At 38.9% G+C, this 17,309-nt stretch overlaps 1 protein-coding gene across 1 annotated transcript in view; it reads left to right on the forward strand.

Annotated features, from left to right (window-relative positions):
- The window catches only part of LOC134754562 (protein bric-a-brac 2-like), a 33,258-nt gene that overhangs the window by 9,444 nt on the left and 6,505 nt on the right, over positions 1-17,309 (forward strand). The window contains exons 4-7 of the mRNA XM_063690875.1: positions 8,706-8,851; positions 9,360-9,473; positions 12,891-12,964; positions 14,945-15,170. Of these exons, the coding sequence (XP_063546945.1) occupies positions 8,706-8,851; positions 9,360-9,473; positions 12,891-12,964; positions 14,945-15,170 (560 nt within the window). The remainder of the gene's footprint in view (positions 1-8,705; positions 8,852-9,359; positions 9,474-12,890; positions 12,965-14,944; positions 15,171-17,309) is intronic.

Raw genomic sequence — 17,309 nt, forward strand, 5'->3', positions numbered from 1 at the left:
AGAGAGGCAACACGACGAACGTGGTACGCTGTAGGAACTCAGTTCTGTCGATACGAGTAGTCTGCTCACAGATCACCTACATACACACACACACATACTCACATAGACATGGAGTGGTGTAGTTTATATTGTCACAGAATAAGTAATAGTATTATCATACAGAACGGCCACGCACCGCCCCGCCCCGACTCGAATTACCTCGCCCCGCGACAGCAGATTGACCGTTTGCCGGCCTCTCAGTACTGTTTTGAAGCAACTTACACTATGACGCATGCCGCGTGTACAGACGTGCCGTCCACACATAGAAACGCAAGTGATTTTTGATGTATAGCGTGTCCGCCCTGTGATGTTGTGTCGTTTATATTATGTAGTTCGTGCAATATTTAAATAAAAGTAAATATCTCGATATAAAGAGTGGACATATGAGTTAGGATCAATCGTATAATTATTTTGCTGATTACGAGTTTTAATTCAAAAGTTTTAAAAACAAAATTTCCGTGAGACACAGACATATTAAATATATTAATAACGGAACGCAACTCAACGCAAGCTCCTAATGACACTCCTCGGTACGGAGTGAAACATGTAGAGCGTTTTTTGACTTAAAATACGTGAGTGACCCTTTATTGATATATTCATTAATTCAAAAGTTCGCTCGTAACCCCAATAGGTAATACTATTTAAATAAAAAATAAGTAAGTTGTTAATATTTTTTGTAATTGCAGAATACAGCCAAATGCCCAGAAATTACATAATAGTAGCGTATAATAGGGAATATTACGCGAAACTCTGCGCAGGTGGCGCCACTACCACAATCTGAGGGTCTAACGTGAAACAAGAAAATCGAAATTTCGTTATCTAACGTCTCTGTCACTCTTGCGTATTCGAGCGATAAAGAGGCAGATAGCGATATTTCGGATTCGCGTTTCTTGGTGGGTCCTCTGTAAACAAACCGCCTTGATGCATCAATGTCATATTTTATTATCTCTGAAAACTTTTCAAAATACTGTAAAATGCATAGTATGTATAAGTTGCTCTATGGTTTCCTAAAAAGTCTAGTCCTGCACTCTGGTGCAGAACATTGCAGTAATACCCACTATTATAATTATTGATGTAAAATTATGACCTCTATAGTTCATTTAAGTCAAGTTTTGATGCAATAATCAAGCACTATTAAATATCTTAAATAAAGTATTATAATAGTTATTTAATATTCTTAAATTATTACGTGAATATTGATCAGACAATTTCATTAATATTCGTTAAACATTATTTTATTGACAATTCCATTTTTGATGCGAACAATTACCCCACATGCGTACTTTTACCCAATAGCTTGCGTAATCTTACCCGCACGGTGGAGGAGTGAGTGCCAACCCTTTTATTAAAATTTCACCACTGATAGAGTTAGACCAAGAAAAGTCTGCAACGATTTTGATAGCATTTGAGTTATTTTAAGGGGCTACCTGAGGTTTTCATCGATTTTTGACAAGTTTTGAATCGTATCTCCTTCTTTTGCACTACATATAGAATTATAAGACAAGCGGCTATCGGTTCTTCAATCTTTTATCTCCATTTTTGTCTACCGGATTGTGAAAAAAATTAATACTTATTTATTTATGATTGTTTTAAACATTGTCTAAAAAAACACTTTTTTCGTATCTCGATTGCTGTGAAAGATCTTACTTATACGAAATCTACATATTTGGGTTCGTCTTAGACGTCTCTAAAAATTTGTCTAAGGTTTTAATTTTAAACTAATTAGCACAAAAGTTATGGACATAAAACCAGTTTTTTGGCCTAAAATTGTTCAACTTTGATGCCAAATATTTCGAAAACAATGAACTTTGAAGTAAATATGGGATACTATATTGCTAAAATTCGTTGCTGTTAATATGATAAGCTACAAAAAACATTAGAAAACTAAGGGATTCAAATCAAAGGTCATTGGGGCATGGGATCCCCTTAAACGTAAAACTTCTATGAAATTATGACGTATAAATAACACTTGCACTGCGTATGCCATCAAAATCGTTGCACACTTTTCTTGGTCTAACTCTAACGGGGTTTGGTAATCAAAAACTTTCATTGTCTTTGACGTCACCTCTCGTCTCCTGTACATAACACTATCGATGTATAATTTCGCATGTGTACGCACACAGACGCATTTTATAAAACCGATATTTGACCGTTTCCATGGCTCTTATGCGGGGGGCGAGTTTTGCGAGTGGGAGTTGGGCCGTTTCGAATTTCAAACATCAGACGTCCAGCCTTCGTTCCCTTTTCTTCTTCAAATCTAGACATTTCGCTAGTCCAATATTACAGGGTTCTATGTTTCACTTTTATCGAACTGAAATTTGAACTTTATCATAGTGACATTTAAGTCGAATTTCAACTATCTTGAAAATGTAACATAGCACCATGTAATATTGGGGCAGCAGTTTGTTCTAAACCAGACAAGTTTGGCCTCGAGACCCGTAAGCAAGCACTTGTGATTGATGATAATGCTTATACTGGTTTTGAGAGATGAACGCTTGCCTGCGAGCTGTGCGCGTTAGGGTATTATCTTCTGGGGGTTGCACCTGTATGGTGCAGTTGAACAAGGTTTACAGAAGGTCTGGTCTTGTGAGTTATAAATATACACGGTGGCTAAAAAATAAGTGCATTCCCGTTGCCAGGGAGGTTTCGGGATTATACTGTGCAACTTTTACTATACTAATTTTACACTTTTAAATCGCGAAAAAATTTTTTTGTTGTTTCATACATTTTGGCTGATCCATTTTCTATGGGAGGGTAATTTTTTTTTCGCGATTTCGTGATTGAGCTCCATGCCTTTATAGGGAATATTACGCGAAACTCTGCGCAGGTGGCGCCACTATCACAATCTGAGGGTCTATCGCAAAACAAGAAAATCGAAATTTCGTTATCTAACATCTCTGTCACTCTTGCATATTCGAGCGACAAAGAGTCAGATAGCGAAATTTCGGATTCGCGTTTCCCGTTAGGTCCTCTGTAAACCGCATCAATTTCATATTTTATTATATCTGAAAACTTGTCAAAAACCTGTTACAAGTACAGTATGTATAAGTTACTCTATGGTTTACTAAAAAGGCTAGTGCTGCACTCTGGTGGCAGAACATTGCAGTAATATCCCCTATTATGACAAAATTGATTACTCCAATTTTCATTTTTGTTGGCATTTGATTTGTGGCGGCTGAGATTAAAATTGTATAACAAAAAACACGGAACTCGGTCGGTGTCGGCACTCGTGATTCAAGTAGAAATAACCTTAAATTAATTGTTCGGTCGTTTTCGATCTACTAGTTGATCCACTTAAAAAAAAAGCTCGCTTCTACTAATTAATAATAGCAGAAAGAGTCTGTACAAATCCGAGGAGTTCAACCCAAAAACTATTTCTAGACAACTAACTAGGTTAAAAACAATAAGAGTTTTGAATGATTCACGGTTAGTTTCACTAGACTTATATTGTCACCCGTGAACAAGATGCATGTAACAGCGTCGAAATATCGGGAGCTGAAAAACAATACAAAAGGTAATCACGGTCAATATGCCGGTCAATATGAGTCTATGTTAAAAACTTTTTTTTTTCAACTACTACACTTTTATCAAAGAGGATATAATAAGATAGAGCGGTACTGTCATAGTAAATTTTGTAACCACTGTAAATTCACTGCCATCTATCGACATACCTTGAAACTAAAAATGAAGATTTATAAAAATACGTAAAAATGTATTTAAATATGGATAAATGATTTTTTTATTTGCATTAATGATTTTTATATGATTTTGACCCATGTTCTTTAACGGATATGCGTTAAAATTATAAATAACAAACAAAACCGTCAACGCCCTCTATACGAGAGTAGGCCAAAACTAGTGGCGCCCTCTGATCGAGAATCAAATTTTCATGATTTTCGAGGCACGTTTTTTCCTTAGACTGTATCCATCTATTACGTAGTTATATCTATCTTTGCTTTTATATAAATTAAATTCTCAAAGTGGACCTACTGCCTACAACTGCGTACATCAATATCTCACAATCAATGCATTAGCGAACCGCGCGGGTACCGCACCGGCCACTCATACAGCTCACGATACTCGAACGGTGTGGCCGTCCCGCCGGTTAAACAAAATACGATTCCATTTTCGAAATTTGAATTTTCTATCTGTGGCTTCGCCGTTTGCATTTGCGTTGTAAGTTAACGGTGTGTTGGGTTTTGTAAAGGTTTTTTTCTCTGCGATGTTTTTAGAAAGATATTTTGGTTCGGATTTGATTGAAACTAATGCGCATAGAAAATTTTATTTGTTAAATTAAATAATTTGACATCGGATTCAAAATATACAGCAGTCACGCGTTTGTCAGCATTGCGCATTTATTAAATAAGTCAGTACTGTAATTTTGAATTTGGAATTGCATTTTCCGAGCTTGTCGGTTTTTTATATACTTCAAAATAAAAATAATATATAGTTAAGAACATAAAAGTATACCTAAGTAAACAACAAAGATGGGTTTACCGCCAATATCCCGTCCAGTCCATTACTTGGCATTAAAGGTGAGTCCCAAATACAATCGGTAATAGTAGATTATTAACCAAGGGATGAAAGGCACTCATTTGTGCCGAGATAGTCCGAGGCTGAAATGATGCCTTTTACCCGAGTTAAACACTACTTTTCATTTCGAATACGAGGAAAGTAAAATGAATGTTTTTTTTTAAATATGTCTAAGTATACATTTTTATAATATTTCTTGAGGGTAGTTTCAATTAACAATTTAGGCAAAAGTATCGTTATTTATGGAATGGAGAGTCAAATATCATTGTATAACAAATCCATTTAAATTAATTTTTAACAAGCAGAAACGTCTGCGATCGATGCTATTAAGCTTAGAATAAATTTAAAAGTGGAAAAATTACTGCCTTGGGTGAGACTTGAACTCACGGCCTCTGGAAATCCATTTAAACTCAAATTTCAATTACTTATCGCAAAAAATTTAAAAAATCGTACTTCGAACATAAAATGCTCTAGTGCAGACACGTATCATTTTCTGCACACCTTTTAGAACAACAATGACCCTCTTTCAGAGCATGAGAAATGAAAATTTATTATCGTTTTGACCGCCATTTGTGATGCCCAACAAACAATTAGGCGACACTTAGCACTTTATTTGTAACTAAAAGACGTAAAACGACGCTATATTACGGGTTTTATAGGTTACAGTTATAAAAAAGGGTTTACAACAGTTAGTTATCTCATAGAGAGGTATTGTAGCTATTTTGACGTTATAATACAGCCTAGGCAGTTTGTGTTTAAGCAAATTTTACAACCTTAAGATCTTAATAAGCAGTAAGCACCTGCATTATGCACTTAAGCTTCTTGACAGACGATAACTAATTCTTTTATAACCCTTCTAGTCGTAAAAAGGTAGCCATTAACGGCTTAAGTTATTTAATGGTGTTAGCTAGTGATTTTTAACACCGTATGCCGCAAGTGTTAATTGACACGCTTGTATGATTTAGGGTGGAATAGCGGAGTTATCTGTGTCTGTTGTAGAACCTCAAGTCTCAATAGTGCCCGTATGTTACCTCAGGTTCAGTAACACAGTTAAAGGCCACTTATATATGTCTAATTGATTGCGACAAAATCCATACTATACTATAATATTATAAATGCGAAAGTCTGTCTGTCTGTCTGTCTGTCTGTGTGTTCCCTCTTCACGCTTAAACCGCTGAACCGATTTAGATGAAATTTGGCATAGAGATAGGTTAAGTCCCTGAGAAGGACATAGGATAGTTTTTATCCCGAAAATCATCCCTTTAGAAAATAAAAAGCGGGGTGGAATTGAGATAATTAACGAAGTGCCTGCTAATTTGTGTGCATAATATGCTCAAATTTACATTGCTATGAACATTTTTCCAGGCGCTATTCTTACTCTAGCTGCGGTTACTAAGTCCACGCAGACGAAGTCGCGGGCAAAAGCTAGTAGTAATATAATAGAAGAAAATAAAACTAAAAAGATGTTTCGTTCTTAATTTACCGATCGTCCTTTATGGGCAAGGGTCTAGTACGATCAGTACGGATCCCTAAAATCAGTGCGCTCACTATCACTAACAGCTGCCATTAACTATCTTTAAACTTTTAAGTCGGTAAACAACTCTCTTATACCATTATTGTAAATATGTAAGTGGCAATAAAGAGTTGGTGTATACTTCAATATATCTTCAGATGTTAAGAGTCCAACTTATAGGCTAAAGCTATAGCGCCATTTTGGTGTCTAAGTGCAAAATGGAATTTAAAAATTAGGACGAAACGAACTACCTAAAATTCATATTTTTAATCACTCTAGTTGTTACACTATTAGTACTGTACTAGAAACATGGATTTACCTAAATTGTAATTGTTTCATAAAATAAATACGACGTAACAAATATTATAGAATAATTGACTTAGGTAAATTCGCATCGGATAACAGGCCCTTCAATTATTTGTTAATAATGTGTATAGTACCGAGTAGTACCGAGTGGGACCCACGGAACACCATAGATGGTGCTGGCCGGGGTGCAGGCAGGCCGAAAAGGAGATGGCGGGACGAATTGGACGCATTTTATCCGGATTGGCGGGACACTATAAACGACAGGGTCGAGTGGAGGAAACGAGGGGAGGCCTTTGCCCAGCAGTGGGACACTAAATTAGGCTAGTAAAAGAAGAATGTGTATAGTAAATCACGACAGTTGCTTTTTAATCGACATGGTTGCTGTGGCACGTGCTTGAAGACCGCTCTTAAAAGAAACAAAGGCTTTTTTTTAACAGATTTGGGGCACGAGCCCGAAAAAAACATCTGAAATAATTCATACTATACGCGGATGTAGGACCCTACATCCGTTATCGGATCTGACAACGTGAAAACGCTCTAAATGTGCACTTAACTGACTTCTCTACTTAGTTTGCCGATGCGTGTCAACGATTCCACTTATATGCTCCTACGAAGTATGTTATCTATGGTCGACTATTAAAACTTTCATCCACCGGAAGGCATATTGATTAATGAAAATTAGATTTAAACTCCATAGTAATAAGTGATAGTCAACGCCCTCGCAAACTGCGAAAATTAGTCGCGAGCGAGCATCAATTAATCTGCAACCCAAAAGGAAATACTATAAGGTATGTTTGTGCTTACGTTCACACGTACTATGCGTAGGTATGGTGTACTCGGTTTTGACGAACCCTATTTTGGGGCTACCTAAAAGTCTACTTTAAGCTGTCTGGCTTTTGTGTACGATATTTTAGATTTAACTGAGCGCTTTTAGGTTTATTAGTTTTATCGATTTGTGAAGCGTGTATTGTGATAGGGTAAGGGTATATCATAACGTTAAGGGTACTACTACTACTACTACTCATACTATTCATAGACATTGGAGCTTTTGCACTTGTATTAAATGGTCATATACGCGATGACTTCCCTTTTGCACACTTCAATTATGTATCTTTAAACGTAACTGTAATTCTAGATCTGTGGGCAAGGTTGAAAGAAAAAACATTAGCCTTGTAATCTTTTCGTCGCGACATCTATTGTTGATTACTGATAATTCCGCTACGAGACGCTAGATGTCGACTACGGAAATAATAGTATTTTTGGTAACAAAACTGATGTATGGAGTGAGCACTCTATGTGTACTTAATTCTCTTTGGGAAGAGTGACTACCTAGGCACCCTATACACCCTAGATTGTTACTGAACTCACTGAACATTGATGATATTCGTTCCAACTCGCTGAACTGTTGTATGTAAATTTTTCATTTGAATACTTATTCCCGTTTCAAGTATGCACTCGTGTCAATTATGTTCACTAGGATGGACTGGGAGGCAAATACTGGACGTACCTACAATACACGCTTCAATGCGCTCCTATAATACACTCGAGAGTAAACTCCGGTTCACATTTGTCTGACGTATCGTGTTGTGTTGTGTCGTGACGCATGTCGGTTTCTTACATTTAATATGGTTGCGTTCACATAGGTCTGCCGGGCTAGCACATGATTGGCGCGAGAGTATCTCGCCGCGACATAGACTACCCGTCCCTCTTTAATTCATTCAGTTAGTAAAAGACGGGTATTCTATCTCGCGGCGAGATACTGTCGCGCCAATCATGTGCTCGGCCTACTGATGCCTTATGCATCAGATAAATGTGAACGCAACCATATTAAATGTATGAAACCGATACCCGTCACAACACAACACGACAGACAAATGTGAACCGGGCTTAAAAAACCGGGCAAAGTGCGAGTCGGGCCTATACCCGTCGTAAGAAAAACACGTGCCCCTTAGTTTGACATCCAAAACAGCGCCATCTGTTTTTGATGTCAAAGTAAAGAACACGTTATTTTCTTAGACAACCTCTATTGCAATCAATTCTCTTTGCTGTCAGCAAGTTTCAAAGGGATTAGTTTGCTTTTGTATTTGTTACTTTTTTTTTTTCTTTGTTATCTACTTAGTAATATAGAAAAAACAAAAAAACAAAATTCATGATGACAAACAAAGCTCGGCTCCTTGGACAGCCTAAGAGAGACCCGTAAAAGGAGTCATTGTTTGTATTGCTCCAATAATTGCAAACTGCTTTCTAAGAGTTCATAGTCCATACAATTTGACATGGTTCGAATACATTTCTAACCATCTCCACATTTCTTCAGCGCTCCGAATCCCCGCCGCCAGTAGAAGAGTGTCCCACGAAGGCCGAGCCCACAGAGGCGCCCGAGTGGGTTCCCGGCGGCGACGACACCATCGCCACCGAGGCGCCGCCCGCGCCCCGCGACGACGCCCGCAGCCCGCTCAAACGGTACAATAATTCTATTACAATACAGTGGCCCCTTAGGCTTGATTTCCTCCTACGCTGACATCGGTCGCTGACGTCTGGGCCTCCGCACAGCGACGCTGACGTCCGCGGCAGATTATTCTTCCGACAGTACGCTCGACCAACGTCAGCGACCGACAACAGTAGAAGAGTGACCACAGAGGCCCCCGAAAGGGTCCCCGGCGGCGACGACACTATCGCCACCAAGGGCCGCCGCCCCGTTCCGCGACGACGCCCGCAGCCCACTTAAACGGCCGGTTACAGTTTACTATTGGTTCTATGTACTTATACCATTAATTGAAATCCAATTTTAAATATTATACAACATAATTCCCGTAATTTATACAATACAAAGAATAAAATGCGTTTGTTCCGTACCCGTACTACTAATTGATCCTTTCGCAAATGGGTCTCGAAAGGCGCGCTAGCGGCGAAATCCCCTATACTCAACTCAACGGACTTATCGAACTACATCACTTGACATTACATCCAGGCTTCTGAAGAACACACCGACCAAGAACAGCCTGTCCGGCACCAAGAAAAAACCGCGGCCCGTGATCGAGAGTCCTGTGCCCGTCACCGAGAACAACGAATGCGCGTCAGACGGGTGAGTGTACACACTGAGCGAACGGGTGCGTGTGCACAAATGCAAACGTATGGGAGCGGTTTCTCAAATTCCTTGCACGCTCGACGCAACCTAAAGCCTCGTATTCACTATTTTCAGAAACAGAAATCCACGTGTTTCTGAAACACAGAAACGGTTTCGGTAAACACTATTGTTTATCGCCATGTTCATTGTATCTCAGACCGTCCACACTATGTGAGCTTGAAACATTGTTTGTGTAAACATCTGCATAGTGTTTCAGAAACAATGTTTCAAACATTGTTTATAGTGAGTACGCGGCTTAAGGCATAGAGCCTGTCCAGACGAACGAAGCGACAAATTAAAATTCTTAGAAACAAATAGAATTATTTTCAGAATATATTTTAATTTGTGTTATTTCAAGTAGAAACACTACTAAGTATATCAATTACAACCCGAATTAAATGTCAAATATGAAGAAAAAAGTGACCAAGGCTGGAATCGAACCAGCGTCCTTCGTCTGGCCAAGCTCTTAGGCGTTATAGGCAGGGCCGTCAGGGGACTATATCATATATCGTAGAAAACAATTAATGATATCTCAGTTTCTAACCTAGATTTTCACTCTTAGTTTCACGTATAATAGAACACAATTTTCGCATAATAATAATTAGATAATTTTTAGACGTTCCAATATTTTGCTCCCTTGAGATTAGTTTACATTTTACGCACTCGCTTCGGCCGTGCACGAAACCGACGATAAATTGCTAGATATTTCTTTGTTCTTGTACGAATCCATTTGCGTTCGATGATTTTTTTGTACCATTTCAAAATAAGTAGCAAGCGTTAGATATTTGGCCCTTATTTGAAACTATTAGTTACATTGACTAACATATACTTTATATACATAATATACATATACAAATGTCTTGCTGTTTTCTTAGATTTAAAAAAGGCATTTGATACGGTGTCTCTTCCCACTCTTGTAAACAAGCTTGAACGCTATGGCATCAGGGGCAAGCCGCTGGATGTTCTGGGTGACTACCTCCGGGACCGTACCCAAAGTGTCAGAATAGGAAACTACACTAGCACGGACGCAGAAGTGACGTTTGGTGTCCCTCAGGGCAGTGTCCTGGGCCCGACCCTGTTTCTTGTCTACATAAACGACTTGGCAGACAAGCTAGTCCAAGACGGACATATAATTTTGTATGCGGACGATACTGTAGTTTTGTTCGTTGGTCAGAACTGGGAAACGGCCTTTGACGCTGCTGAGAGGGGCCTTTACAGGATCAGTTTGTGGCTGAAAGATAATCTACTTACGCTAAACAAAGAAAAATGTAACTACATATGCTTCTCAAAAAATTCTAGAACACAACCTCAAAAAAATCTTAACCTAAAAATTCACGGATGTAACTATTCAAATAACACTACTTGCCACTGCACACCTCTAAATAAAGTAGCATCTACGAAATACCTAGGGATCATCATCGATCAACGACTATCTTGGCACGAACATATAGAATACATAACTGCCCGCATAAGAAAACTAGTATGGCTATTTAAAATCTTAAGACATGTAGCCGATACAACTCTTTTACAACAAATATATACAACGCTAGCGCAATCTATAATGTCGTACTGCATACCAGTTTGGGGAGCCGCAGACAAAACTAAATACCTGGAAGTAGAGAGAGGGCAGAGGTACTTACTAAAAACTATGTACTTCAAGCCTCGAAGATACCCCACTACAGAACTGTACGCACACTGTAAGGCACTTAGTATGCGTAAATTGTACATAACCTCTGCGACCTTAAAACTCCACAGCTCTACACCGCTTAATCTCAATTTACTAACCCAAAGAAGGAATCACAGAGTTGTACCTGAGACCAGATGTAAATCAGCCTTTGCAAGGAGGCAATACGAGGTTCAATCTGCAGTCATATATAACATGATAAATAAGGAACTTAATATACACTCGCTAAATAACTATGAATGTAAAAAAGCAATAATTAAATGGTTAAGTGCTCTTGACTATAAAGCTACTGAAGATATAATTCGTAAATAAAAGCTTAAAATAAAACGACACACACACACACACACACACACACACACACACACACACACACACACACACACACACACACACACACACACACACACACGCGCGCGCGCGCGCATGCACTCACACGATGATTAAAATAGATATGTAAGAATAATTTTAGCTATGTAAATATGTAAAATTAATAAATGTAAATGTAGTCGTTAATTTGGCAAACTAGTTAATTCATTATAAATTTATAATGTTAATGTTAACTTTATTTACTTCTCTTAGTATAGATTTAAAAAAAAATGTAATTCTGGAAGAGCGCGGTCTCCTGATACAGGTACTTCATACCTAATAGGAGGACTCGACCACTATGTATTTACCAACTAAGATTGAAATGAAATAAATTATTATCTTATCTTATCTTATCTTATCTTATATAGTTTAAATTAAAGCAGTAAAGCCTGACAATATTATATTTGGCTCGCTACAAACAGCTTACATATATATGGCAATAATGTGCGTACGTCATGTATTTTTTTTTTTGTTAGCCTCGATTAGGGCGTACGTGTGAAGCTACAAAGTAAAACATATTGTGACGTTCCACGACGAAAGGTACCTTATGGCGGTCGGCGCTTACGTCGCATTAGTATTAGGCTAGATTTCCTCCTACGCTGACGTCGATCGAGCGTAAGAATTAACACAATGTTCTATGAGCCTCCGCACAGCGACGCTGACGTCCGCGGCAGATTTTTCTTCCGACGGTATAGATCGAATCATATCAACTGAGCTAATGCACTTACCTGTACTAACAATGGCATTGTATTATTACAATACTATTATTTGCTTTTGTTCTCGTTGCCGCCAACTAGTTACTTACAAAATAAGTTAGAAGTGCATTGCATGTATATTTAATGGTCTAAAAACATGTTGGAACAAATGGTTTTCTACAGAGTGCATTCGTTTTGGGTGTCGACGATTGTAAAATGCAAATAAAGTTATGTTAGCCATTATTTAGTTAAGGTATTTTGTAGCCTATTGTTAAAAAAATAGAGTCGTTAATCTATACTAACATTTCAAGGCGGTTATAATCTGCTTTTACTACGAGGTAGTTATCCTAATTTGTGGTTTACCACTCAATGGCATTGTATTATTGAGACTGTTTGAGTAAACAGGTAAGTGTATTAGCTCAATTGATATGATTCGATCTATACGCTCGACCGACGTCAGCGTAGGAGGAAATCAGGCTTTAGGGCGCCGCTTATAATGGCCGACCGACCGCCATAAGGTACCTTTCGTTGTGGAACGTGACATATTAGATCGCAACTGGTTACTGGTTTCGTTCACGCTGCACCGGCTTCTTTTGGCGTTTATGTTAATTTTGTTTTGTTTATATCCAGCGAGCCCCTAATAGATTTCGACAGTGATCTATACCACAGCGTGCTTGCTATGCCCGAGTCTGCTAAAGAATCTGGTAAGTAATATTCATACTAATATGTGACGTTTTCAATCAAAAGGTACCACATTGTCGCTTACCATAAAGGACGAAATTGCATTGTAGTTTTATACAAATAACCTGGCAAGCGTCTATGTGTGGTACCTTTTGATTGAAAACGGCACATATCGTGACACTGCCCATTTCTGCCCCGGGGGCCTAGCTAAGATGCCAATCCTTCGATCGATCGAACGATATGGTACACTGAAAGAAATGATTGCATAACAGTAAAAAAGTATTACAAAATAAAAATATAATACAAAATACAAATGAATTTATTTTGTGACTACTTATCCAAAATTTAGGACTAGCGAACTATGTGTTACAGCCAGCCCACAGGTTTGTTGTTACAACGATATCAGTTGTAAGATATTGATCAAAAAAAAAATAGCCCAAACCGAATACAGAACCTCCTCCTTCTATGAAATAGAAGTCGGTTAAAAATTCATTTCTTTATTAGGGGTCATCCATTAATTACATTACACGTTGGGGGGGGGGGGGGAGGGTGTCAAGAAAATGTGACATGTGACAAGGGGGAGGGGGGAGTCACAAACTTTTTGACGTCACTAACTTATTTTAATTATTTTATTTGTTGTACAGTTAAATAAGTTTTTGGAACGATAATCGTTTTTATTCGTTTAATTTACTTTTCTAATCAATTTTGGGTTATAATATAAAATTACTAATATTTCTTTTGTCAACAATATTTTGATAAAATATTAACAATACTTAATTCGATTTGCCGATTTCGTTGAAAAAATGTGACGTCACACCAGGGGGGGGGGGGGTTGCCAAATGTGACCAAGTGTGACAAGGAAGGGTCAAAAAACCTACGAATTCGTGTAACGTAATTAATGTATGGACCCTTCTTTAAGTTTAGTTGTTTTCTGAATAGCTCAACGAGTTCGGCTAATAATTTTTTTCAGAATCTCTCTGTATCACTCCTCCATATTAGTACAAAAGTGACATAGCGTTTCGTTCGCTGCGGAACGTAAACGGTTGGCATCATGGCTACGCACCCAGGAATGTAAAATTTGCCCATTGCAAACTTGGACGGTTTTACAATGACATATATTATGTAGATTTCCAGCACAGAAGGGTCCTTTTTAAATATATTAATAACGGGTCACTCACGTGTTTTAAGTCGAAAACGCTCGACATGTTTCACTCCGTACCGAGAAGCGTCATCAGGAGCTTGCGTCGACGGTGACGGACCGGCGCAGACTGCGGGCCGCAGCCCTCCGCGCCCGATGACTCGGCGCGGGCGCCGGTGGCGGCAGGGGGGGCGAGAAACTACCCTCGTTTACGGCATTATTGTCAAATGATGGGTTGCACACAACACGTGACTTAAAACACGTGAGTGACCCGTTATTAATATATTTAATATGTCTATGTCTCACGGAAGTTTTGTTAGGGTCCTTTTTATCTGAAATTCCGATAGAAAGGTCCTTATTACACAGAAGCATAGGGACACGGAATCTTCTGTTCTGGAAAGCCACATATATTTACGACATTGAATTCTACCGAAGAGATCCTATTTTATTTTCTATTAATTAATGATATTCGTTTGCTAGTGATTGGATTACTGACTGAATTTTTTTAGTTGTTATTTTAATCCAATTCAGAAAAACTTGTACTCTCTTTTTCAAAAGGGTTTATTATTGTATGGTTTCCAGAAATAAGACCTTTTGAAAAGAAACTTCTCAATTATGTTGTGTAGGGTGACTGCTATAGTTATTGGCCACTACATAATAATTGGCCACTCTAAACAATAAAATTTCTTTTCGCTAGTTTCTTTCTGATTTGTTAGCATTGGCTAAACTATTGCAGTCACCCTACCATAAACACACATAACATGCTGGATACACGCATCTCACCACACTTAAATTTATCATTGAATCCCTTATTGCACTTTTATTACGTTCAATTTTATTTTACCCTTTTTCCCCCACCCCCAAGGCTGGAACTGTAAAACGACTGGCGTCAAATGCCCCTCATGCCACCGGTTCTTCGCCAACCGGTATAACCTGAAGGTTCACATTCGAGACAAGCACGACACGCGCGAGGGCACACTGCAGTGCGAGATATGCAACAAACGTATGCGCAATCCGAGTTGTCTGCGCGTTCATATGTACCACCATCGCAAGCAGGCTGCGTATCTCGCGCAACTGCAGCCTGAGAACCAGTGAGTAATATTAGTTGTCACATACCACCTCAAGTATCTCGAAGGATACCTCGCATAGCTGTAACAAGAACAATCCATGTTGTGTACGCGTTCATATGTACCACCATCGCAAGCAGGCTGCGTATCTCGCGCAACTGCAACCTGAGAACCAGTGAGTAATATTAGTTGTCACATAACACCTCGAGTATCTCGAAGGATACCTCGCATAGCTGTAACAAGAACAATCCATGTTGTGTACGCGTTCATATGTACCACCATCGCAAGCAGGCTGCGTATCTCGCGCAACTGCAACCTGAGAACCAGTGAGTAATATTAGTTGTCACATAACACCTCGAGTATCTCGAAGGATACCTCGCATAGCTGTAACAAGAACAATCCATGTTGTGTACGCGTTCATATGTACCACCATCGCAAGCAGGCTGCGTATCTCGCGCAACTACAGCCTGAGAACCAGTGAGTAATATTAGCTGTCACATACCACCTCAAGTATCTCGAGGAATACCTCACGCAGCTGTAACAAGAACAATCCATCTTGTGTACGCGTTCATATGTACCACCATCGCAAGCATCTCTGAAAAACCACTGAGCAACATGATTTGTAAGGTATGCATGTATGTGTCGGCGGCCGATCTTAAAATCATGATATTCCTAGGCATATCGTGAATCGTGTCAATCAGTTATCTGGACAGTTTGCCCTTCAGGCATCTGAAGCAACCTAACGAACTTTTCCTACCTATCTTTTGGCATGTGACTACATAACATTACACAGGAACTTTACGATCGGCCTAATTTTACGATCGGTCTGATTTTACGATCGGCCTGATTTTATGAACGGCCTGATTTTACGATCGGTCTGATTTTACGATCGGCTTGATTTTACGATCGGCCTGATTTTACGATCCGTCGCCGACATGTACCCCGCTCAACACCCCACTCCCTTTACACACTCACTAGTGTCGCACTAGCAATGGAACTCCAGGATTTAAAGTGTGAAACAGACTGAAAATGCTTCCTCGCACTAAAAAGGTATATTTCGCATGTTTTTTTGCATGGTTACATTGAGTATTTTTTCGCATTACAACCTTTCTTATTTCGCATTGGTCTAATGATCAGTATACATTTTAGTTTCGATACGTCTTGGTTTTGCTTAAAATTATTACAGTATCAAACACATCTTAAACTTATATGGGGTGGTTAAATTTTTATGGTTCCTCGTTGCCATAGTTACCCGCCTGTGTCACTAAAAACCATTTTTATGACATTTATAAGCCCTTTCCATAATGGGTCATCTACTTAGCATCACGTTGCGCCGCCTGCAAATTATCTGCTTTGCCCGAAGGTTGGCTGGTAGAGAATGCGTTATAGCATTAAGTCCAGCTTTTGTACTATTGTATTTTCTTCTGTGCAATAAAGATAAATTTCTTTTAACAATCCATGTCCATATTGTCGCGGTCGCGTGGCTGACGGGACATAGTAACATCGAAAGTAGTTAACCACCCATATTTATGAGAGTATGCTCTATTTGAACCGTTATACCAGTGACCTTCAAGAAAAGAGTGTATGTACCCTGCCTGTGAAGCCGGTGGTCCTGGGTTCGAATCCCGGTAAGGGCATTTGTTTGTGTGATGAACACAAAATATTTTTTCCTGAGTCTGATGGGTGTTTTCTATGTATATAAATATGTATAACGTCGCCTAGCACCCATAGTACAAGCTTTGCTTAGTTTGGGCACAGATTATATAATAGTTCTTACGAACAGATACTTCTCTCAAAGAAAACGCAAATACCTACCGTTTTGATACCTACACAAAAATACAATGGAGTAACCTTCGGCGGGCCGCTCCCCGCACCGCGCGCACCTGCACAACGCTAGGGTTGCCGACGCTTAGAAATGATAAACACCAATAGGTATTTATCATGAGAATCATTAGAAATGATAAATACCATAATGCCTGTGAAGCCGGTGGTCCTGGGTTCGAATCCCGGTAAGGGCATTTGTTTGTGTGATGAACACAAAATATTTTTATTAGTATTTATCATTTCTAACAGCGGAGTGAAATAAAATGAAATCTAAATCTTAAATTATGTATTTTAGTCATTCATTCATTTATTTACAACTGTTTTACTTACGTAACTATA

The sequence above is a fragment of the Cydia strobilella genome, chromosome Z (genome assembly GCF_947568885.1).
Source record: "Cydia strobilella chromosome Z, ilCydStro3.1, whole genome shotgun sequence".
Lineage (NCBI taxonomy): Eukaryota > Metazoa > Arthropoda > Insecta > Lepidoptera > Tortricidae > Cydia > Cydia strobilella.